Below are 24,861 nucleotides of genomic sequence, written 5' to 3'. Positions count from 1 at the left end.
ATACAGTTGTAGCCGAGAACCCGCTGTACTGTGCTGACATCTCCTGCTACTGTCCCCTCCGCGTGCACTCTGCCTTGGGGTACCCATGGCCCCTCCCTCTGGGAAAAGGCAGGAGGTGCAGGCTGTGGGCTTCTAGACCATGCCACCCTATAAACTGAGTACCTGCTGCTGCCCTTGGCATTTGGAGGAAGGTCTCCCAATCCCTGGGGAGCCCTCTGGCTTTGCTCTGACCTGCCGAGACCCGCCTCAGCCCCTAGCACCACAAATCTCTTTGCAAGCTGCTGCTGCCAACACCCACACCCCAGGCAGCACTCATGTGGGTGCCCAGCCCAGAGGACCCGAGCGAGGTCTCTGTGAGAACACGGCTTCAAATCCCGTTCCTGGTCAGGTGTGCCTTTGCGGTTTTGCAGCAATGACCTGGAAAGCACCTGGCCAGCATGGTCACTTTCCGTAGGGTCTGTTCATCCCCCATCTCATGCAGTTCACTCGGACGCACGATGTCTTGACAAGGGCAGAGGAAGTGGAATGTTTGAATTTCATTGCACTTTTGCCGGAGCAACACTTTCTGGAAACTCAGATTTGATTTCTTGATGCGACTATATCACACCACTCTGGGGCTGAGGAATTAGCTCATTCAGGAGACACATCAGGAAGCCCCGCAGGGCCTGCCTTCCTTGTTGAGCAGTTCAGTTGCGTGATGACTCCATGTGCCAGGAATGCTGTAAGGACCAACTAGGCCCAAAAGCATGGGCTTCTCGTGCAGCACCCAAACCAAAACGCTCCATCGAGCCAACGACCCCTGTTCAAACACGCTGGAAAGCCGAGGGATCGATCCATTCTTCTCACTGAAGTTAAAAGGGCAGGGGCAGCTGCCCAGCTACTCTGGCACTGGATACTGCCGACCGGCCCTGGGGAAGGCCAAGGGAGCCTAGCGTCAAAATCAGACACCCCACTCGGCAGTCTGACAGGGAACTGCTCGCCACTGTGGGCAAGGTGCCCAGCGCTCGGGGACACAGGGTGAGCAGGGAGCCAACGCGGAGGGAGCAATTCAGGCTACACCCTCACACAGCGAGTGCTAGTCTCAGTATGTGCCAGTGTGCGAATGCCAAGCCCAGGCAAGCCCACCTGAACGCATTTCCTCCCTGGGACTCACCTGCTGCCTGTGACCAGCTCACTCCAGCACTCTTCATGCAGGCCCTTGGGGTCACTTGCACGATTTTCAGGGCTCCAAGCCCACCCCAGAAAGGGCAAGAACCAGCGACGGTGACCCAAGGCAGGCCTCCCCAATGACAGCCGAGTCAGATGTTACCTTACAGCTTGCATGTTTATTGAACAAATAATACGACTAAAGTAGTTAAAATACATGGGTTACTTGTCGTGAGCGTGTCGGTAAAGGTCACACGGTCACAGAAGCCTGCAATGCGGCATCACACAACCGCAACTCCACACAGACGCCATGGGGGCAGGGTCGGCGTCCTGCGCTATTTACATGGGGTTCAGCTAGGCTAAGGGATGGGGTACAGGGGCGCTCAGGCCAGGGTGGGCAGCGGGAGGTGGTGGTGCAGGAGGAGGAGGTCAGCGCATGCGTCATGGGTGCTGGCAGTCAAGCAGACAGCTCAGAGCTAACAGTTCTAGAACAGCAAGGTGGGCTTGCAGACTGGCTAACACACAGCATCCTAGGAGATGGATCTTCTGGTGTCTTCTGTTCACTGGGAGCAAGGACGAAGGTGTCAAACCTGCACCTTGCTGAGAAACGCTGTTCTCTGCCTTTGCATCAATCATCGATTAGGATTATCGTTGTGAAGATAACTTCTCCAGCTTTACTTTTGGGGAGGGTATAATTTAATATTCCTTTGGTCTTTTGTTCTCAGAGGGTGTTTACTAGAAAATAACTGACCCCTGTTTTTTGCTCAATCCCCCACAATTATCCTATCCAATGGAAAGATCCCCACACAAGACACCTCAAAACACGCCTGTAAAATTATTGCTTTTCTTTCTTAAAGCCAGGCAGACGAGGCTCCAGGAGGGACGACCTCTGGTTGGCCAGGTACAGTTTCATGATTGCTCCTGCCGGCTCGGGCCTGCGTGTGGACGAGTGCCAGCCAGGGGGACCCCACCAACACCCCTGCCCTCTGGCAGCACTCATGCCACCACACGCCAAGGGAGAAGCACGCTGCGGACACGGGGAATGTCAGGCCAGTCGAGAGAAAGACACCGCGGGCATGGGAGCAGGGTGAGCGAGGACGGGATTAGGACCAATGCCTTCAAGGAACACGGAAATAAAAAATAACTCCATCAGAGCTACCTCGCCAGGGAGCATGTTGATAAGTCCAAAATAGCACCATTCATCAGTGTCTCGGGTCCTGTGGCAGTCTCGTCACTTACCACGAGGAAAAAGGAATGTCAACTACCTCTACACACCAAGGAGCACGCGCAACATACAGGCACATGCCCGCGCGTGGCGGGCAACAGCTAAATGAAAAACAACAAGAAAATAAAACAACCAAAGGGGGACTCTCAGCCTCTGCCGGAAGCAGTCGGGAGCTGTGTGTGAGTAGAAGACGAAGTGACCGGAGGAGTGTGAGCTGTGGAAGACGTGGCTGTAGTGACCAGGCCTGTGGCCCACCTGCACGGCTGTAAACGTGGATTCACAGTGAGAACTTCGGAGTGTCCCGCTGGCGGCGGGGCGGCTGAAGACTGGTGTGATGAGACCTACGTGTCCAGTCAAGTCTAAAGCAAGGCTCAGAGTCCCAGAGTTTCTTTTCAGACTTGATGATTTACACAGAAAAAAATCCCATATGTGATACCATGACTTTGTCAGTCCCCATACACCCATGTTGTACAAGTGGAGGCGTCATGACTAAATCCGGGGGTGGCCTGGGGCGTGGAGTCCGTGGCTGCCCGATGGAGTCGGGCGGGCAGCGCAGGTCTCCGCTGTCTTCTTGCGGTTCACTTCCTTGGGGATGGGAAGGTCTCCCTGCGGAGTAGGCAGGCCCATAAACACCCGCAGACACAGAGACACATACATATACACACACAGAGAGACACACAGACACACACAGACACATACATAAACACCCAGACAGAGAGACACACAGACACATACATAAACACCCACACACGGATAGACACACAGACACATACATAAACACCCAGACACAGAGACACACAGACACATACATAAACACCCAGACAGAGAGACACACAGACACATACATAAACACCCAGACACACAGACACACAGACACATACATAAACACCCAGACACACAGACACACAGACACATACATAAACACCCAGACACACAGACACACACAGACACATACATAAACACCCACAGATACAGACACACACACAGACACATACATATACACACATACATATAGACACACATGTTCATGCAAATACATATATATTCACACAGGTATACACATTTTTACACACAAATACAAAGAGACACACAGATACACACACACACACATACAAAGACAAGCTTAGTTGTGCTTCAGAAACCATTTTGAAGCCATGCCTCCCTCCCTGCTGGCATGCGAGCAGTCCAGGGGTACACATGGTGTCTGTCTTATCCAGGCTTGCCTGAACCGTGCCTATTAGGGCTGTGGGCTGACAGGCACTGGTACCAGCACCCATCAGATGCAATTCCAGAGGGAGTATCAGCCTACATGGGCAGTGCTGCCCAGCGGGTGGTCTTGGGGTCATCTCAGGCAGCGGATGGTGATGGGCATGTTGGGCCACGCTTTATCTTCTGGCGCATGACAAGAACACACACGTAAATCTTATCTGTCTATGGCTCCCTCTGCGAGTGCCAGTTCGTCTGTGCAGACCCAAGGTGAGGCTGATGTGGCACCAAGGGTGGGCACAGAAGGGAAGGACCTGGGGGCCTCGGGGTGGCTGCAGGGAGGGGCGTGGACAGCAGGCCCGGGTGGGAAAGGAGCTGACACTGGGAAGGGAAGGACCTGGGGGCCTCGGGGTGGCTGCAGGGAGGGGCGTGGACAGCAGGCCCGGGTGGGAAAGGAGCTGACACTGGGAAGGGAAGGACCTGGGGGCCTCGGGGTGGCTGCAGGGAGGGGCGTGGACAGCAGGCCTGGGTGGGGAAGGGGCTGACACTGGGAAGGGAAGGCCAGGTCAGAAGGGGTTTTTTTCAGGCTTTCTTCCCAAGCCCCGGGAGCACGGCTTTCCTGCTTGTGACTAGAATATTCCAAGCCCACCACAATGCCTCTGCTGGCATGGTGAAGGGGGCCAGTGGTGTAGGGGTCTCAGGCAGACCCCGTCAGCACCGGGAGGTCCATCTGTCCACACCACATCCAGATCTGCAAAGTTTACGCCCTGTGCACACAGCTGCTTTCTGGGCAGCAGTGTCCTCTGCAGGTCTGATTAACGACCTGCTTGTTCCAGCTGCCAGGGCCAACATGATGGTTCTTCCGACACAAGTGTATAGACGGAGACGCGCAATGCCTCTGCGATGTGGCAGCCACCACTATGTAAGGACCCATCAGCCAGGAACTTCCCAACAACTTGAAGCCAAGCATGTTCAGCAGTCCCAGGGTTAACTAGATGCAGTGGATAAATCAACTTGAAGCAATCTTCCTGACTACACAGATCCTGCCCATGGAACACGTGGCAGGAAAAAACTTCCTGAGACACGCGCTTGCTCTGTGTGTACTTCCTTCCGTCTCCAGGCTGTGACTTTGGAGGGTTAGCATCATCAAATACCACTGGACCAAGACACAACAGAGACCACACAGCCAAAAGGACAGGGATGGAGTCCAAGCAGATAACCTGGGGCATCTCCCAGCGGTCAGGAAGAATTCCCACTGTGAAATCTAAGTATGCCATTCCCAAATTCACACAAAACAGAAACCCACGGTAATCCCAGGGAAGGCAGCCCTCATCCCATCACTAGGGTCCAGGGACCATGAACACAGGTGTGGGCATAGCAGAGCTCACGCTTGGCAGCTGTCGTGGGAAGCCTGAGTTCACAACCCCCTCCTGCAGCAGCTCCACATAGCACCGCTAGCCTCACCCTGTGTCTCTTGTCCTGACCGCTCTGTCCCCAGGGATCACATGGGACGGCAGCTCCAGGAAAGGGCATTGTGGCACAGCAGGCGATGCTGCAGCTCTGAACGTCAGCACTGCGCATTGAAGTACCAGCTCTCATCCTGGCTACTCCACTTCCAGTCCAGCTCCCTGCTACCATGCCCAGGAAGCAGGGTCAGGTCCCACTGCCACTCACGTGGGAGACCCAGAGAAGTGCCAGGCTCCTGGCTTCAGCCTCGTTGGAGAGTGAATCAGCTGAACGAAGATATTCATTCTCTCCCTCTCTCCCCCTTTCAAATAAGTATATCTCCCCTTTGAATTTAATGAGCATCCGTCTATCTTCCTGCACTGGAAGTGTCAGTCTTACTAACCTTCTACCTCTGGAAAACAACAGCAAGAAGACATGTGCAGAGGCCAGAACTTAGAGGGCAGCACACTCACCAGCAGCTCAGGCTGCCATTGACTGCTCTCATGAGTTTGTTAGCTTTTCCTCTTTTGCGGTCCCCTAATACCCACGCACTTCACTCAGGATCTGTGTCCTGAGTGCCTGGCATGGCTTGGGCCCAACCAGTCACCAACGACAACAGGGTGGTGCCAGTGCACTGATGTGGCGAGGAGGCTGCCGCCCAGATGCCCTCGGGGGGACGAGGCCCAGCAAGACTGAGTCTTCCCCGTGCTCCTCCTCCCACTTTCACACACAATGAAGGGAGCGCTGGGCTTCTGCAATGGCGGAAGTGACCTGGGCTGCCTGGTTCTCACCAGCCCAGCCTTTCAAGGAATTCAGCAGAGGCGGCCCTGTCTTCCTCCATTGTTCAGCATGGAGGGGCTTTTCAGGACCAAGGGGTTGGAGCAATGCAGAAAGCTGGGGTTAGGAGTGGACCCCAGAGGCCAACATTCCTGGATGGCTCTACAGCCCATGGCCCAGGGCAGCTTCCTTCCTGATCACGCCAGACATACCATGGGGGCTCAGTCACTGGCATGGGTTCATTTTGAAGATGTGCACACGTGCCTGCTCCAAACACCAGACACGAGTGGCTGGGAAAGAACTACAGCGAGAGCTCAACGCTGAGTGCTCCGGGCAGCCCTGCCTGTGCCCCACGTGGGCTGGCTCTGCAGTTTAGGGGGCGTGGAGACCTCCCCGGGGCACCACAATTAGAGAGGACCTCTGAATGCCCGTGTGAGGCAAGAGCTAACACATATACACAAAGCCTGCAACTTTTCCCTCGTCTCATCCTTGGCTGCTCCAGGGAAAGAAGCACCTGGCCCTGGGCCACCAGCCACTGTAGATGGTGGCGGGAGAGGTGGGAGGAAGGTGCTAACAGTTAGTTCCTTCCCAGTCCCTTCCAGCAAGCTCGAGGCATGCCCAGCTCATACCACTGCCTCCATCGTCTTCCCACCATGGGTGACAACGCTAACTCTCAGAACCCTCCCCAGACTAAAAGGGATTCAGGGCTGTTTTCTCTGCACACAGATAACCAATGCCTCATCTGCCTACCAGCAAGAGCCAACGGGGGATTCTTGAAAGGCTTGGGTGTAACCAAGTTTCTTTCATGCCGAAGTGCCAGCTGGGACTAGGGCAGGCTGCACCACTGGCCAATGGCACTTAGGAAACTTCCGAATAGAAACTTTCTTTTCCACTGATGCTGCTTGTCTTTCTTAATTGCAAAGTTGGCAGGCCGGAGTTGGAAAGCAGGGTCCTTCGGCCTGATGGGCAGAGTCTAAAGCCTGCTTGGCTTGTTTCAGAAACGCAGCTAAAATCTAACACCCAAGCTTAACATTTCATTTCTGTGGACATTTAAAATGTAATGTGCCTTTAGGCAGGGAAAGCAGGTGAGGTGGCAAACCAGGAAATCGTGCTGATACCAAGGGTTTGCAGGTCTAACCTTGAGGGCACAGAAACACCGTAGCCTTTGTCTCGTGTTCCTCCTAACCTGTCACACAGGTGGCACTGCTGGACACCCAGCCTTGGCAGACAGAGCCACCATCCTCTTGCACGTCTGGGGAGGGGGGTTGGGATCTCCAGGTTGGATCCCACCTGAGTCCTATCCAGGAATGGAGCAAGTCTAGGACCCGTGAGATTCTGCATCAGGAAATGGATGCCGCGGGCCTCAGAGGAAGATGTGCTGTGATGTACTTATCAACAGGGCATTAATTAATGAATTTTTTAATATGAAATATGTTCTTCCCAAAGTCATCATGGTATCAGATGAACAGAGTATGATATAACGGAAATGAGATTACTGTGTTATTTGGCTATGCTAGAGCAGATGCTGAAATGAAAAAGTGTCTTAGAACTACCTGCTGCTAAGTGTGTGCTAGTCGGTAGCTGGGGCCTTACCTCCGTGAGCCTCCCCTCCATCTCCCTGCTTGGAGACGACCCTCGGCAGACGCACGCTACGGGATCTGGGTGACTGGCCTATGGAGACAGAGAAGCAGAGACATGCAGATCAGCACCAGGACTCTCGCTGATCTCCAGGCTCCTCCACGTCTCCCTGGAGACACAGAGCACACGGGGCAGTGAGAGGAGCCCCTAACCCTCAGCGGGCACACGGGGCAGCGAGAGGAGCCCCTAACCCTCAGTGGGCACACGGGGCTTAGGAGCAGCCCAGTGGGAACCCACACGAGAGGCACCCCGGGCACAGGTGCAACCCATAGGAGCACAAGGACACGGTTGGTGAGGCCAGTGCGGCATCCTTCCGGCCAATGCCAGGGCTTGCTCCGATCGCATCTTAGATGGCCAAGGGTTAGATGCAATGGAAGAGAGCAGGAGGCAGCAGCCTGGCTCTCTCTGGGCCCATGTGGCCACAGACACCCCCTTAACCCCAGCTGCCCACAGAGCCAGGTACCACCCCCAGTGTGAGAAGGAAGCCAGCAGGACTGTAGCCAGAACCCCCAGCCTTGCCTCCTGGGGTCAGGGTGCTTCCTATCACAGACTCAGGCAGCTGTAAGGAAGGCCTTGGTACAAAATGTGTGTATTCCAAGAGGAAAACTGCGAAATCGTCCCTGGAAAGTGGAGAAAGAGAACCCCGCCTCCACATGCCATTTGTGTGAGATACAGTATTCTGCAAGGAAGCTACACAGTGCACAGACGGAAACTAAGGGACAGGGACCCGGAGGCCATGTTGGACTCTGGGAAGGCTGGGGCAGCTGAATAGCCAGGCAGCCACGCAGTGGGACCTTGCCGGACATGTGGTCACTCCCCTGGTGGCCGAACACTGGCTCCCTTGGCCAGGTGCTCCTGCTGAGGCTGCCCCCAGATCCTGCTCATGGGGTGTAACAGCAGAACGACTCCTCGTGACAGATACGCACTTACAGATCCGTAAGCAAATCTCGGGTAAGCCAGTCTCAGGCGGTCGAGTGCAGCGCATCTGGACGCACTACCTTCCAGATTCAGACACGGCTCACGGCAGACACACTGTCACAAACGTCCAGGTTCGGGAACAGCACATCACTGGACAGCAGGCTTCATGCCTTCCCACCCTCCATCCTGCCATTTCTCCGGACAGCGCACTACAAGTAACACTTCATTTTATCAAGCAAGAGGCCTATCTTCCCACGGGAAATCATTACTTGGTATGAACTTTACAAATAACTGACAACTTTCACTTCAAGTTAGAAAACTGAAAGGTGGGGAGAATCAGAAATCAGTCTTCCAAAGTCTTAAGAAGATAAACCAAACCAGCGCTTAGTTGCTTTCAATCTTGTTTAAACTTTTCATTTCAAAATTTGCTACTTGTTTTTTAACATTCATTCCACCAAGCTGCCTGACACGTCTCCTGATGTCTGCCACATGTGCCTCAGGCCTGGTGGCAACCAGTCTCTGCATTTGTCCTCTCCTGGCTCCCTCACTGTGCTAACAGGGCTCTGCATTTGTCTTCTCCTGGCTCCTTCACTGTCCTGCTAACAGGGCTCTGGGGAGACAGCTGGACAAGGGTGGTCAGCACAGGGTCTCAGCCCTCCGGCCTGAAGGCAGTCCGCAGGGCCTGTTGGCTGCGGGCCATGATGGCAACAGGAGCCTTCACCCTTGGTGGAGTACTCCCCGCCCCTGACACACATACACACTGCCCTTGCACGGGTGCCAGCACTTAGCAATTTGGAAGACAGAACAGAGTGGCAGGTGTCCAACACGCACAGTTAATTCTGTGTACTTTGTAATCTGTCTGTGATTAGGTAACAGGGTCTGCGTGTTGCCTGCTCTGCCTCCTTAACCGGCTCACTCAGGAGAACAGCACACCTCACTCTGCAGACGCCCTTCCAAGGGTGCTGCCGCACGGGAGAGGCGAGACTATAAGCCTGTGAGCTGCAGCATCAACTGACCTGGACAGCCAAGGGGGGCAAAGGACAGGCGCTCTGTTGCCTCTCCTGCCCTGCACCTCCCTCCTGGAGGGGAACGGTGGGATCCCAGGGCACTCAAAGTGGCACAGTTCAGAGGGTGAATGACTCAGCCAGCCAGCATCCCGTGGGAGCTGGCCACGGCAGTCACAGGCAGCGACAGAGAAGCTAAGGAGCACCTGACGGAGGATGCGCTGGCCACTGGACTCAGCAGCCTCGCCGGCCCCTGTGGCTCTGTAGCTTTGACACCTGCCACGCTGCTATGGCCTGGCACATCCCCAGTTGAGGGAAGACAGTTGTGCTCGCACTAAGGAAGACAGAGTGGGGCACCTGGCAGAAGTGAAGAGGCCGCTGGGGACATCTCCAACCCACATCACAGCACCTGGGCTGGATTCCTGGTTCTGCTTCTGGCCCAGCGCCCTAGGGACAGAGTGCTCAGCAGGCACGAAGAGGAGACAGCCTAGCTGGCAGTGCAAGTGTCTACCAGGGCAGCTGGCTGGCGGCATGAGGAGCCTCCGTGGCCATTGGGTTGCACAATCATGCTCTGTTGTTGGCTGCTGGACCTTTTAAAAAGTCTAATTTCTAAGAATAACTGCAAGACTTTCCAGGGGAGCAATGGGGCAAGCCACTGAAGGTTTACACTATCTGAGTTCCACTTCCCACAACCTGAGTGTTTTCGGGCTCCCTGGGTATGGCTAGAAGGCAGACACAGGATAGCCTGGGGTGCTTGCAGCTCTAAGAACACCCAGGTGCAGGGTGGCTGCAGCCTGCAATGTCCAGATGGCACAAATCCTGGGTCACTCCTGCCTCCTTTCTGGCAGGAAGGCACTTAGCACAAAGCCCTCCACCTAAAGCCTCCAAGACGCCAAAGAAGGGAGTTGCAGGTTGATCGAGGAATTCTCTGATCTCTGCCAAGACACCCTCCCCTGGACAGAGGTCAGCCTGGTACAGCAACAGAGCCAAACTCTGGACTGGACTTTGGAGCGTGCAGGCCCTCGGCTCCTGACCCTCACAGGGGAGTTAGAGTGCAGAGAGCTGGAAAGGGCCAAGGTAAACCCAGAGTGGGGGGTGGGCGGAGAACTCAAGGACAGGGCTGCAAAACAAACCTCAAGAAAGAGCTGTAATGGGCGACCCCAAGGCCACCGGACGCAGGACAGGCCATGCAGGGCGTCTGCCCTGTTCCGCTTGGCCACAGCTGCCTGAGACAGTCCTTCAGATACTCAGGCCCAGCAGGGGTCTTTTCCAAGCCTCCATCCCCATGACCCCCTCAAATACATGTATAGATTCTTTAACCTTCCTGGAGTGCAGCCAGAGGAAATATTTCCTTAACACATCTGAGGTTGAGCTCGGTCCACCTGACTCCGTTACATAAAGTGGCTCTCATTTGTCACCAAGAACTGAGGAAAGTGCATCTTCTAATATTTTTCCTGCCTTGAAAAAGGCCCTTCAAAAAGAAAACAAGAAACCGTGTGAAAGCTCACTGTGTCGGGAGCTTCCTGCACAGCCACGGCAGGGAAGCCACGCCCTGTCCCCAGCACAGTGAGCGCAGGCCAACGCCTGGGCAGGTGCCCTCTGTGGTTGCTGGAGGGCAGGCAGCCCTGCCCCTGCCAGCTGTGCCTGGACCTACCCACAAACACTAGGTTGCCTCGCTGACAGCAATGCTGCTTCTCTTTCCTGCCGGCTAGTCATTAAAATCGTGTGACAAAGTGTCACCAAGAGCATGTGTGTGTGGGGGGTGGCAATCATATATTTCTTTCACTGACGTCTTGAGTCACACTCTGGGGGTAGAAGAGTTGGTGTACAGCAGGCACAGGCATTTCTCGGCGGACAAGGAGATGGACACGCACAACATGGAGCTTTCTAGTCTACCACTTTTCCTGAAGTGCTCATTCTGGGAGAAGCAGAGGTGCTCCCGCTGCCAGCTCTCCTCGTCTGAGCATTTAGCAACAGATAACACAGTGCCACTTCAACAGCCTAGGGCACAGGAGCACACCACTGGGTGCAGAGGGAGAGCGGGTCACATGGCCAGAGGAGTGGCTGTGATGGATTCATGTCTCCCTGTAGAGCAGGGAGTGAACACTCCTGTCCACAGGGGACCAGCTGGCCTTCCCCTACTCGGCCCTGCAGGAAAACCAGCAGAGGGCCACTACCCTGCACACACCCCATCACATGTCCAGAAGCAAGGGGTCATGGACTTGAGGCCCATGCACTCGGTAGCCTGAGTCCACTGCAGTGCATTGCTCTGTCTTCCAGGTTTGGGGCATGTTTTCCAGGACACTCAACAAATCACTAAGGTGTTGCAGCAGGAATGAAATGAACCAACACTGTGAAGAGCTGGCCCCTGCTTGTGCTCCCAGGGCATGCACCCAAGTGCTCACTGTCCTCACCCCCACCACGTACAGACAAGAAAACCCACACTGACTGAGGGAGCCCGCCTGGGGCCACAAGGCCAGGACACAGGAAAAGCAAGACAGAGAGTAGGCTGTCCACAGTTGTATGCTGCTTCCCCAGGGCCATTCGCAGGGTCACCACGAGACCCCTAGGGCGTGCTGGGCACCTCCTCCTGGGCCCTAGTCAAGGGATGATTCGAATGGATTTCTCATACTGCACTCAAGAGTCACTTCTGCGCCAGCATGATGGCTCAACTGGCTAATCCCCCACCTCCAAGTGCTGGGGTCCCCATATGGATGCCAGTTCGTGTCCCGGCTGTTCCATTTCCCATTCACCTCCCTACTTATGACCTGGAAAAGCAGTAGAGGACAGCTCAAAGTCTTGGGATCCTGCACCTACATGACAGACCTGGAGGAGGCTCCTGGTTTCTGATTGGCTCAGCTCTAGCTGTTGTAACCACTTGCAGAGTGAATCAGCAGATGGAAGATATTTCTCTGTCTCTCCTCTCTGTAAATGTTCCTTTCAAATAAAAATAGATAAATCTTTTTTAAAAAGTTACTTTCTCAGAGCAGTGGTGGCTCTGCTACCTGTGTTTCTGGTATGTGGCTGAAAGGAAACTGGCAGTGGAGGCATCTGCCCGGCAGTGCACCTGCATGGTTGCAGGTGCCGAGGGGAGACCGATGTGGACTCTTGCTCACCCTGACTGGGGATCCACCCTCCTGGTGACCCGTTTTCAGCATTGCCTCTCTGTTCAGCTTTGCTGGGAGGAACTGTTGAGCACACGCACTGAGAAACCAAACTGCTCTCCTGTGACTGACCCACAAACTGGCAAGCTGCTCCCCTCCACGGGGTGAGGAAAGGTTGGCCACTGGGCCACCTCCCTCGCGTCTCGCTCCTCCATCAGTCACCCTCAGCTTCAAGATTCTCATCCAATTTTTAAATGACCTGCCTTGCTGAGAAAAGAGAGACATAACCGGCAATACACAGATACACAAAGCACACCCTGCACAAGATGCAAAGTGACCCAAACAGACTGAAAGAGGCAAACCCTCATCAGACCAGAGAAGTGGCAGGCACGTGACACAGCACGGTAAATGCAGCAGGAAAAACGCTCCACGTGCAATGTTCCATGAGTGAATTAGGAATCCTGGCAGCTGCGCAGACGGGCAGCAGCATGAGCAGCCAGTACCACAGGCTCCAGATAAAGGCTGGGACCAGTTGAAAGCCAGGTCTCCCTGGGGTTGTGTCCATACCACGGGACTAAGAAGTCACACTCTTTACTGGATGACTTGTTCTCATGACGTTACAAAACAAACTGAACCGATTTTCTTGGAATTCATAGCAACAGTACAGTCAGCCTCCTATGATAAAATAAAGGGTTTCTAGAATCGTTCTCATAAAAAAATAAATAGGCCTAATGAGGGCTAAATGGGGAGATATGGGCACTTGACTCCCAGACCCTGAGAACAGCATGGGCACAGCCCGAGGCTCTGTTCCCAAGGAGTGACCAAACAAGGAGTGGCCAGGGCACCTGTCCTGACCCAGCATGCTTTGGGTAGCAAGAACCAGAGACGCAGGGCTTGGTGCAAGGCCAGCCAGGCTCTGGGAGTTGAGGACTGAGTCACGAAGATGGTAACGCCCCAGAAGAGCTGAGCAGTTTTTGATCCATAGTAAGGGGACAGGTTAGTGCACACTCTCCACCAAGCATGGATGGCTCGGCAATCCTGTGGGATGAACACTGGCCCAAGGAGAACACCCCAGCAGTGTGAGACAGAAACACACATTGTTTTCACTCCAAAGGATTTTAAAAAATAAAGCCGCCAAAACCCAGGGAGTGTGTTCAGGAAGGGGACATGCAGCTAACAGAGGCGCCTTTCCAATCTCTGACTCCTTCTCCTAAATAGAGAGGCTCCCTGGGGGTGCAGGTTTCTACACCCTCCTTCCTTCCTAACAGCATGAGGCATACAGAATCTGGGCACAGGAACCATCCCCAGAGTGAGGGGCTAGAGCCTGCCAGGCACAGGAATGGTCCCCAGAATGAGGGCCCAGAGCCTGCCGGGCACAGGAACGGTCCCCAGAGCGAGGGTCCAGAGCCTGCCGGGCACAGGAACGGTCCCCAGAATGAGGGTCCAGAGCCTGCCGGGCACAGGAACGGTGCCCAGAGCGAGGGTCTAGAGCCCGCCAGGCACAGGAACGGTCCCCAGAGCGAGGGTCTAGAGCCTGCCGGGCACAGGAACAGTGCCCAGAGCGAGGGTCTAGAGCCTGTTGGGCACAGGAACGGTGCCCAGAGTGAGGGCCCAGAGCCTGCCAGGCACAGGAACGGTCCCCAGAGCGAGGGTCGAGAGCCTGCCGGGCACAGGCAGAGCGAGGGTCCAGAGCCTGCCGGGCACAGGAACGGTCCCCAGAATGAGGGCCCAGAGCCTGCCAGGCACAGGAATGCATCCCCAGAGTGAGGGCTCACTGCACCTTCTGGGGACTTTGACAGGGTGATGCAGCCAAGGATGGGGAACAGAACTTTAGGGGGTTCCTGCAAGGCCCCTCTGCTCAGAGGCACTGCCTTGACATGGCTGAGCTGCCCCACACCGACTCCAGGTTTTCTCTGTTCTCACTACTGCATCTCCCTGTTCAAATAGGTGGTTTTCAACAGGAGGACTCTTGTAGGTGCTGGATGGTAGTGCAGGAATGGCATCAAGCCCTGGGCAGCCAGGAGGGCTGTGGCCAGTCCCAGAAAAAGGGTGGAGGACAGGAGCAAGCCAGCACTGAGCGGGTACAGAGGTGCAGGCCGGGAGAGGGGGAAGGGCACAGTGACTCTCCTTCTTGCTTGAATTACCTACTGACAAGCTTCGGCTCCATATTTTCAGTGGCAACAACTACTTAGCCATTGCCGTTTCCTTTCCAATAAATGGCTCTGGGTGCCAATTTCAACTCTATGGGGCGCACAAGGCCTTCCTGTCCCCAGCCTCGCGGTCATACGTCTCCTCCTTGGATGCGTGCTGTGTTTACAACCTTGGCCCATGAAAGGAGGGATGGACACTGAAGCAGACACCTCCAGCTGGACACTCACAAACTTCGAAGACCAAAAAGCTGAGGTTGGAGACCCTAAGAAGGTAAGATCCCATCACCTCAAGGGACTGAAGTGCATCTGCCGTGACCACTGCTCCAGCCCGACAGCTGTGGGAGCAGCACCTAATAACCCGGACACAGATGCTCCATGGCCAGGGTGTGGGTGCCACGGGGACCCCGACCCAGAGCTGTTTCCAAACTCCACAACACCCTTTCTGCACTCCCTTAGGACCCACTTTGCTCAAGATGCTGCCAAAAAGAGCCGTGTCTATAGGGACCTCCCACACCAAGTCCATAACACCCTCGACTTCCATGTGCTGGCCAATCTGTGACCAGAGTGAGGTCAGCTCGCTTCCTGGACTGTAGGTCCCATGGGCTGAGCTGCTGGGGCGCTGAGGATTCCAGGCCTGGACATCAGAGAGCAACTGTCATGCCTGTGACCACAGGGGCGTAGTCCCTTCTGGAAGATGTGTTCATGGTAGCCAGAGTCAGCTCCCAGGGTTCCTGCAGGTCTGCTACAGCCACTGAAACTACACTTACAAAGGTTTAAACACAGTAGGTGAAAGAAATATGCCTTCTCGGAAGCATGAAGCCGGAGGAGGTATAAAGAATGCTGGGAGCTGAGCTGACCACGAAGGTCTCACTGAGATTCCCAGGCAGGCCCAGCTCGTCGCCTCCAGGGGAGACCTTGCAGCCCACGCCATCGGATCGACATCCCCTGCCTGCACAAGGCGTCCCCAGCCTGGGCACACCATGTGGCAAGATTCCCTTCATGATAGTTACTTGTGTTCTAGGCTTTCCCCAAGTGCAAAATATGTCTAGAAACACCCCTTCCAGACAAATTAAGACCCAGCCCACGGTATTCTTAGCAGTCAGAATTCCTACAGACAAGGGACGAGATATATGGTCAACTGTTTTTCCAATTTCAAGTGGAGAAAGTCTTAAACTAGAATCTTGTAATCTATTTCAATCAATCAAGATGATACAGCCCCAGCACGTGGGCTGCACTCTCCTATGGAAAGGGTTCTTGAGTCCATCTTCCAGTGGCACCCCGGGATCATCCCAACAACTCAGGCAGATCCTTGTGACCCCTCATTGCAGCAGCACTATGGGTTTATGAGAAACAACCAGAGGAACTGAGTCATTTAAATAGCAAATCACTCAGCTCCTTGTCTCAATCCTCCATTCTACTCAGGCCTTCCAAGACTTCCCATCCAGGCAGCCATGGGGCTGTGGTGGCGCCCCCATGGGCCCAGTGCGTCCTATCACCATCCCAGTTCTTCTGATGATGGGAAGTTGAACACTTACACTTTTCATGTTCGTCCTCTGGTCACAGTATTCCTGTTTAAAGGTGTGCTTTCCCATTTCTGAGACACTTAAGTCAGAATGGAATGCCAGGATGAGTTTCTTTGGTGTATTTGTGGTGATCTGATCTACACGGAACAGCTCAGATGAGGACAGTGGCTCATGGTGTTTGATTCCTGCTCAGAAAGCTGTTCCTGTCTGTGAGGCGAAGCTGGGACTGGTGTCATGCCGAGATTGACCACCCCAATCCCCAAACGGTTCCCATCACTCCCCCTTCCTGGACGTGGGAATGCCTGGGGACAGAGAGGACATGCCCATAGAAAGTCACCTTCAGAGCATCCCTGCACAAGATGCCGTCAGGACCTTAGCCCTCCCTGGTCTCTGTCCCTTCTTGAACCAATGAAGCCTTCTGCTAATGAAGATATGTTTGAAAGGCCTCCTGGCGAGCCCATGAATGCAGCTCAGGCGGCACAGAAAACAGGGCTCCATGAATACACAACGGAGTCAACTCATCATGTCAAACAGTGCAGCACCAGCTCCAGGGTCTCTGTGAAAATGGAACAGCACTGCTCCCCCTTCCCTGGGACCTCTCACGACCCAGTAACTCTTGCTCACATGGCCATAAGCCCATGGCATGTCATGTACCATGATGGAGCAGTCGTGTGGAAGATCAGCACTTGGCCAGGCACTGGGATAAATAACTTCTTTTCAAAGGACCACCCAATGCTTCTGAAATATTTCTTTCACACAGATAGATCTAAGGCACAAGTACATTCCCATAACACATCTAACTGAACACCCAGGCCCTGAATATAGTCCTGGATAAGGCCGTGGCACCCATCAGCACATGGGTGGGCAGGGTCTAGGGACGGGTCATGCTTAGCTAATCCTCAGCACCCATGGGTGTGCATGAGAGCTGGATGGGATGTGGGCTGGGCTAGGCTGCAGCAGAGGTTGGCATGTGCAGAAACTGGGGCTCAGGATGAGACTGGTGGGGGTAATTGTGGGTTGCTCCAACTAGGCCGTGGCTCCTGCTGGTCTTTGTGGGGACTGGGTCTGTGTGGGGCTGGCTGGGCACGAGAGATGGAGCTGCAGGTGACAGACCGAACCTGACACTGCACTAGCTCGTGGACTCAGAGAGTCAAGTCTGAGATCACCCCAGGCAAGGTTTCTTGGGAGGCTCCCCCACTCGACTGCTGGACACGATGTGCGGTCTGACCTTGGAGTGCATGTAACAGGACTGGGCCTCCTGAATTGCTGATGCCTGTGCAGTGGACAACATGTCCAAACACACACGAGACATGACAGCCAGCTCATCTAGGCCAGCAGGGGACATCAACTATCTCAAAAAGGAGAGAAAGCAGAAAAGGTTGGACAATTGTTCTGGACAAGCTTTGCAGCATGTTCCTGGGTCTGTGGACACACCAAGGTCGACTTTGTCAACCAACAGACCTTGGAAAGATTTCCCCAACCCTGGTGCTAAGCTAACAACATCTCAGAACTATCAAAATCGCTCACACCCTTGGGACACTCTTCCCCGCATCAGGGCTTCTAAGACCACATCCAATGGCCATTCCCCAGCCCCAGGTGCTCGTGTAGTTTGACAGCAAGAAGCAGCCCCCCACCTGCTGCAGACACAGAAGAAAAAATAAAAGATTAAAATAGTTCCACCTTATTCTATACCTCAGTCCTCCTAACTCTAACCTGAGGCCCACATAGGCATACATCCCTCTCAACTTTGTAAATGATATTAAAAAAAAATAAAAATGAACAAAAAATACAGTCCTGGAAATGAAAATGTAGTGAGGAAGCCAAACAAAGAGCTGGTGATGATCTCTGCTGCCTCGTGGCACCACGCCTAACTAACCGGTGAGGTGAGGTGCGTGGCCCTCCAGGATCCTCCCATTAACGAAGGCGCAGCAAGGCCCTTTGGCAAGCAGCTCCTGACAGCACTCTGCAATCTGTGCTCGGCACCCGGGCTGGGCTCCAGGAGGCCACTGGGGGGTGTGCACCATCGGATAACACGAAAGGCATTCGAGGACTGCTGCGCGTGGCCATAGGACAGCAGTGGGGCCCGGCAGGCAGGGAAGGGGGAAATCCCTGGTCCAGTTCTGGTGCATCCCGACAAATGCCTTTCCCTGATGCCCAGGCTGGCCATGACTGAGCCCCGGAGTAAGCACCGGGGTCACTGGAGCCTGACTCTCACACTTGTCATCATGTCCCTGGGAGCACAGGCCTCCAGGAGGGCCGCTGCGCTAACATGTCTGGAGGTGGCCACAAGTTAGCTGACTGTCCGTGGCCATCATTTCTGTTGTCCTGGAGCCAGGCACAGAGATCTGCAAAGGACTCCCTGTTTTAAGCATGGAAAGAAAATTAACTTTGCTCACACGGAGAAAGAGGCAGGAGGCACCTCTAATGTTGGTTCTTTGAAAAACAAACTAATGGACATTTTATAAACCGTGGTACATGGGAGGGGCAGCAGCACACTGGCTCTCCAGGAGGACACAGCCGGACAGGCAGTCCCTGCTGGTGGCTTTACTGCTGGCAACAAGCCTGCAAGAAGGCTGACATCTTGATGAAGTGATCACAGGGGCTTGCTCTCCACAGACCTTGCTCCACTCACTATACAAAATGTGACGATTCTTCTCGAGGCTGCTTTGGACAGGGTCAGTGGTCACCAGACATGGCCAGCACAGCCGGTCTACCCATAGCCACACAGCATGGCTAAGCTAGCAAACAGGATGTCGGGTCGGTAGAGGCACACAGTGACCAACTGAATAGGCAGCACAGACCTCTCCATACCACTCTGTGACGCTGGGACAACAGCTGGTCATGGGCTCCACATGAGGTCAGGGACCATTCACACAAGACCCTCCAACAAACTGAATTTTACTTGGACCGACTGTTCACCAACTAGGCTTGAGCCAGGAGTACCTTCCTGGGTGTTTCGACAGCCACTTGTTGGAAGGACAGAGGGAGGTGGCCATAGCTAAATGCGAAAGCTTGCTGGTTCACAGAGTAAGGCTGGACGCATTTCCTTGTCTCTGCTTTGTTCTTCCCACCCTGCAAGCTTGTAACCAGGCTGCTCTCAAAGAAAACATCACATGTTTCATATTCAACTTTGATTCATTAAATTCCACCCTCATCTGAAAGGGGGCAGGGAGACACACCATCTCACAGTGAATTTGGAAATCACACCTTCTGAGTGGCAGACAAGTGTGTGGAATTGTTTGCACGCCCGCAGCTGGGACATTCCGTCCTGGGGTCTGAAGTTTAATGCCAGCCCCATTCTTTCCGCATGCACCCCTCCTTCCCAGGAGAATGCGTTCCACAGACTGAATATACACCTGCTTGCAGCCCCTTTACCAGGCCAGCAAGCCTTCAGCTGCCTTCTCCACAGATCACAACTCCCACCAGGAGCAGACTGGCAGCCCCTCCTAAAGGAAGTTACAAATCACCTACAAAGGAGTAGGGCCCAGCCTTCCCACCCAGCAGACCCCTGCAATGCTGCCACACACACACACACACACGCGCGTCACCACTGGCTCCAATCTGGCCATCGCAACACAAGAGCTATTGTCCTATCCATGCCCCACATCACCCCTGCTTCAAGGACGAGCAGTTTCTCTTGTTCCCAAAGACCAAGTCTGCAGGTCCGTGGACCTGGGAGCCGCAGGAGGCTGCAGACAGAACCTTCCAAAGGTCAGCTGGCTGCTCCTTCTATGGGATGGGGACGCCACAAGCCACTGAGGACTTTCTCCCATGACCCATTCTTACCATCTCAACCATCTTATTACGCGTGGGCTTCCCGGCGTGGAGTCCTCAGTCCCGGGAGACAGACCTGCAAAAAACAGTAGACAGAACCTGGCCACAGGTCAGCAGGCCAGTGTGCCTTCCCAGAGTCTGCAAACAAGTGATCGCCTCCAGGGGCCCAGGTGAGCCCAGGGAACAAACAGCTTCCCCACCACTGCGGCTGCTCCAGGAGCCTCCTTCCCCACCCCCGTGCGTGGAGGGGTGTCCTGCGGGTTTAAACCGGGACAAAGGAATCCCCGGGCTATGGGCGTGCAGTCCCGGACTATTCTGAGCGCCTGGTTCCTCTTTAAATTGCACGAATTCACAAGGTTCAGTTGCTGCAAAGTAGCGTCCGGAGATAAAAATAGCCTGCGTTCTGGGCAGCTCTTTGTTCGCAGACTGACCGTGGCCATGCATCCGCGGCGCGACCAGGGTCCTTCACTGTGCAGCGCAACGGCTCAGGGCGGGTATTTTTGGAAACGGTACTGCATTACATAAGCCTCCACGATCAAAAACAAAACAAAACAAAAACAAAAACAAAACAACAAAAGCTCCTCCCGGAGCAAGGGCGGAGACCTGAGGGCTCCTTTCCCTTACCAAGTAAGCCCATTTCCCCTTACCAAGTGAGCCGCTTGCATTACCCAAAGCTCCTGGGCCAACTCGAGTTAGGACAGCTGCAGCATGAATGGAGCGACCGCAAGTTGCAGAACATCTCTCCGGAGTTCCCCGGCAAGGTTACTACACACGCGCGCGCGCGCACACACACACACACACACACACGCGCGCGCGCGCTTGTGCACGCATGCAAACTGGAACACCACCTCCGGGGCCGGGGCCGGGGGACAGACTGCTGTGTCCGAGTGTGCTCCCACACCAAGGGCAAGCGCTTCCTGAAAACACTCAGGGGACACAATGAGTGGCCCAAGCAGCCGCCAGGACAAATCCCCTCTGCGCCCTGGGAGAGGGCGCGGGAGGCTCACGCAGGCACGCTGATCACAAAGACACAAGGTGCCAGTGGGCGAGCGCGCCCCACCCCTCTCCAAAGGGTCCCCGGCTCCTCCAGACCCCAGGACCCCAGCATGCGCACGGCAGGGAACTACACGCCAGCAGGGATTGGCTGCGCGGGCTCACGAGCTGCAGCGCGCCGGCACCGGTGGGAAGGCGCCGCGGTGGGGACCGGGCGCGGGTACTTACAGACAAAGCCCGCTCGCGCTCGCACCGCGCCGCGCCGCCACCTGAGCCGCGGGCGCGGGCCGAGGGCCGGCGGGGGCTGACGCGCAATGAGCTCATTCTGCCGGGCGGGCGCGGCGCCAGCGCGTGGCCCAGACTGCTGACTCGGCGGGGCCCGCACTGGCCCCCGCCCTCTCCCCGCCCCGACGTGCGGCCGCTCCCCAGACAAATAAGGCCGTGGTGGGGAGGGCGGCGCGGGCCGCGCTGTAATCATAAACCCGCGGCTGGGGGCATCTGAGGGAACCAGGACGGCGACGGGCGGCGGCCGCTTCCCTTTTATGTGCCTGCCCTGGACTCGGTGCAGCGCACAGCCACACAAAGAGCCCAGCGGCCACGGGCCACAGGCTCACCCCTGGGGCTCGCAGGGAGCCGGCGGAGGCAGCAGGGCGCGCGCTCGGGGCGGGAACACGGGCTTGAGGCGCGTGGACGCGCTCTGCTGTCGCCTCCCTCCCCTTCTCCGCCCCCTGCCCTGGGAAACCCTGATTGTTTTAATTCGGGATTGCTGGAGAGGAAAGTGCTTTGGCCATTTCAGGCTGAAAAATAAAAAAACTTGCCTATGTTTAAAATGTTACCTTTTCTGAGGCAGGACGCCTGTGACAAGGGTGGGGTGAGGTGGGGGTGTTGATCACCTCCTATCCCAACTGCTCCGCCCAGAAAGGAGCCAGCAAAAGGGGCCCACATGGACGGGCACTTTTCGCCTCTGCTCCCTGCGGGCTGCATTTCCCAGTGTAACCCGGCAAACAGGTATGTCCAGGGCCCTGAGCCCTCAGAAGTGTGTACACAAAGCATCTAATTTTATGTTCTGAGGACGGGGCAAACCAGAATAAGAAATACTTCTCACACATAATTCTAGAAGGATATGCAAATGGTACCAGCTCAAGGCCACCACCCAGGGCTCAAAGGTCAAAAGGTCAAAGGTGAAACCGGAGCCTGCTGGACTGGGCAGGGGTGTGTATCCCTGGGTGAGCCTGAAGCCTCGTGGCTGCTGTCCTTCCCTAAGCCTGTCCAGGAACACAGCTGAAAGGAAAGGAAGTAGTGAGCCTGTCTCCTGGTGCTCGCTCCCCAGAGGCCAGAGCAATGGGAGAAGGTGGCAGCGGAGGACACAGGGTGCCAGGGCACACTCCAGCCTTAGGGCAGCCCCAGGGCACCCTTGGGCCTTCAGCACAGCCCTGGCTGCAGGAGAAGTGCAGACGGGCACCTGAAAGGCGCGGAAGGTCCACTGGGAGCCCAGCGACTGCGGCTGCATGAGCCTTGGCTGTCCTCTCACACCTGCGTCACCTGAGTGCTTCCTTCACCGTGATGTGGTCTAAGAGATAAGGACCCTTTGCTTCAGAAGTCCCAAGCAGCAGTCCTGGGGAGCTGAGGCGGCCGCCTGGCCATCCTCTCACTGCCCCGCAGGTCCTCCCAGAGTCCTCCAGCCACGGCACCACTGCCCCACTGTGGATGGAAGCCACTCGCCATGCGTCTGAGCATACTGTTGCTCGCCTCTCTCCCAGAACACCAGCACAGACACTGAACGGACCTCATCAGGCCATGTCACACTCTTGGTGACTCCGGCATTTGTGGCTGGAGAATTACAGGGGTGGGGTGAGTGTCGAGAGGCGTCTGGGCGGGGCCCCTGGTACCCTGGGCTCTGCTCTGGATGCCAGAAGCAGGTGCCAGTTCTGACAACCAAACACTGGGGAGGGGGGGGGCAGCTCTAAAAAGTTCATGGAAAAACCGAACTTCACAAAAGTAGAATCACTCTCCTGGCACAGCACAGGACACATGTATTCCACAAAGGCTGTGTTCCAGCATGGCCAGACTCCACCCGGGTGAGAAGGCTGGCCTCCTGCTGGTCAGCGTGCACATGAATGAGGGATGGGTATCCCCAACAGGGCTGGGTGTCCTAGGAAACAAAGGAGAGTGGCAGGGCCCGGGTGCTCATGACCCCCCAGTCTGAGTCCAGGGCATGGAGAGGGCCATGCGAGGATGATGGCCGAGTCCACACAGGGTGAAGGGACTGAAGCTCCTTCCTCTTGCTGGGCCAATCTCAGGGTACAGCAGAGGCCCCCCAGGGGCTGCCAGACGTGAAGCCAGAGTTGGGAGCTGAAGCAGCAGGAGGGGGCAGATCCTGGGCTGAGAGACTCAAGGTAACAAGTGATGTCCAATGGTCTAGGAGAACTGAGGCCTAGGCCAAGTCCTGCCCACGTGCTGTCCCCTGCTGTCACACCCAGTACTGCGCTGGGGTACTTGGTCAAGTCCTGCCCACGTGCTGTCCCCTGCTGTCACACCCAGCACTGTGCTGGGGTGCTTGGTCAAGTCCTGCCCACGTGCTGTCCCCTGCTGTCACACCCAGCACTGTGCTGGGGTGCTTGGTCAAGTCCTGCCCACGTGCTGTCCCCTGCTGTCACACACAGCACTGTACTAGGGGTGCTTGGTCAAGTCCTGCCCACATGCTGTCCCCTGCTGTCACGCCCAGTACTGCGCTGGGGTACTTGGTCAAGTCCTGCCCACGTGCTGTCCCCTGCTGTTACGCCCAGCACTGTGCTTGGGTACTTGGTCAAGTCCTGCCCACGTGCTGTCCCCTGCTGTCACGCCCAGTACTGCGCTGGGGTACTTGGTCAAGTCCTGCCCACGTGCTGTCCCCTGCTGTCACACCCAGCACTGCGCTGGGGTACTTGGCCAAGTCCTGCCCACGTGCTGTCCCCTGCTGTCACACCCAGCACTGTACTAGGGGTGCTTGGTCAAGTCCTGCCCACATGCTGTCCCCTGCTGTCACACCCAGCACTGTGCTGGGGTGCTTGGTCAAGTCCTGCCCACGTGCTGTCCCCTGCTGTCACACCCAGCACTGCGCTGGGGTGCGTGGTCAAGTCCTGCCCACATGCTGTCCCCTTGTTGTCACGCCCAGTACTGCGCTGGGGTACTTGGTCAAGTCCTGCCCACGTGCTGTCCCCTGCTGTCACGTCCAGCACTGTGCTTGGGTACTTGGTCAAGTCCTGCCCACGTGCTGTCCCCTGCTGTCACGCCCAGCACTGCGCTGGGGTACTTGGTCAAGTCCTGCCCACGTGCTGTCCCCTGCTGTCACGCCCAGCACTGCGCTGGGGTACTTGGTCAAGTCCTGCCCACGTGCTGTCCCCTGCTGTCACGCCCAGCACTGCGCTGGGGTACTTGGTCAAGTCCTGCCCACGTGCTGTCCCCTGCTGTCACGCCCAGCACTGCGCTGGGGTACTTGGCCAAGTCCTGCCCACATGCTGTCCCCTGCTGTTACGTCCAGCACTGCACTGGGGTGCTTGATCAAGTCCTGCCCACGTGCTGTCCCCTGCTGTTACGTCCAGCACTGTGCTGCGGTACTTGATCAAGTCCTGTCCACGTGAGTCCCCTGCTGTTACGCCCAGCACGGCGCTGGGGTACTTGGTCAAGTCCTGCCCACGTGCTGTCCCCTGCTGTTATGTCCAGCACTGCACTGGGGTACTTGGCCAAGTCCTGCCCACGTGCTGTCCCCTGCTGTTACGTCCAGCACTGTGCTGCGGTACTTGATCAAGTCCTGTCCACGTGAGTCCCCTGCTGTTATACCCAGCACTGCGCTGGGGTACTTGGTCAAGTCCTGCCCACGTGCTCTCCCCTGCTGTTACACCCAGCACTGTGCTGGGGTGCTTGGTCAAGTCCTGCCCACGTGCTGTCCCCTGCTGTTATGTCCAGCACTGTGCTGCG

At 55.8% G+C, this 24,861-nt stretch overlaps 1 protein-coding gene across 1 annotated transcript; it reads right to left on the bottom strand.

The window, feature by feature from the left end:
• Window positions 1-1,311: 1,311 nt before the first annotated feature.
• NREP (neuronal regeneration related protein) lies at window positions 1,312-21,531 on the bottom strand. The gene is made up of 3 exons (XM_058677618.1): window positions 21,133-21,531; window positions 7,394-7,471; window positions 1,312-2,977 (listed from the first exon to the last, which is right to left on the bottom strand). Exons 1-3 carry the CDS (start codon window positions 21,226-21,228, stop codon window positions 2,861-2,863), a joined length of 291 nt encoding a protein of 96 aa, XP_058533601.1. The 5' UTR covers window positions 21,229-21,531; the 3' UTR covers window positions 1,312-2,860.
• Between the last annotated feature and the right edge of the window lie 3,330 nt (window positions 21,532-24,861).

The sequence above is a fragment of the Ochotona princeps genome, chromosome 19, assembly GCF_030435755.1.
Source record: "Ochotona princeps isolate mOchPri1 chromosome 19, mOchPri1.hap1, whole genome shotgun sequence".
Taxonomy (NCBI): Eukaryota; Metazoa; Chordata; class Mammalia; order Lagomorpha; family Ochotonidae; genus Ochotona; species Ochotona princeps.
This window is presented reverse-complemented; position numbering and strand designations above follow the sequence as displayed.

What these genes read in the sequence shown, in the direction of transcription:
- NREP (XM_058677618.1), bottom strand. Translation starts at nt 21,228, where the DNA reads ATGAGCTCATTGCGCGTCAGCCCCCGCCGGCCCTCGGCCCGCGCCCGC. An exon ending in AGCGCGAGCGGGCTTTGTCT is followed by an intron (nt 7,472 to 21,132) that starts GTAAGTACCCGC and finishes CTGTCTCCATAG; the next exon opens with GCCAGTCACCCAGATCCCGT. An exon ending in TGGAGGGGAGGCTCACGGAG is followed by an intron (nt 2,978 to 7,393) that starts GTAAGGCCCCAG and finishes CCTACTCCGCAG; the next exon opens with GGAGACCTTCCCATCCCCAA.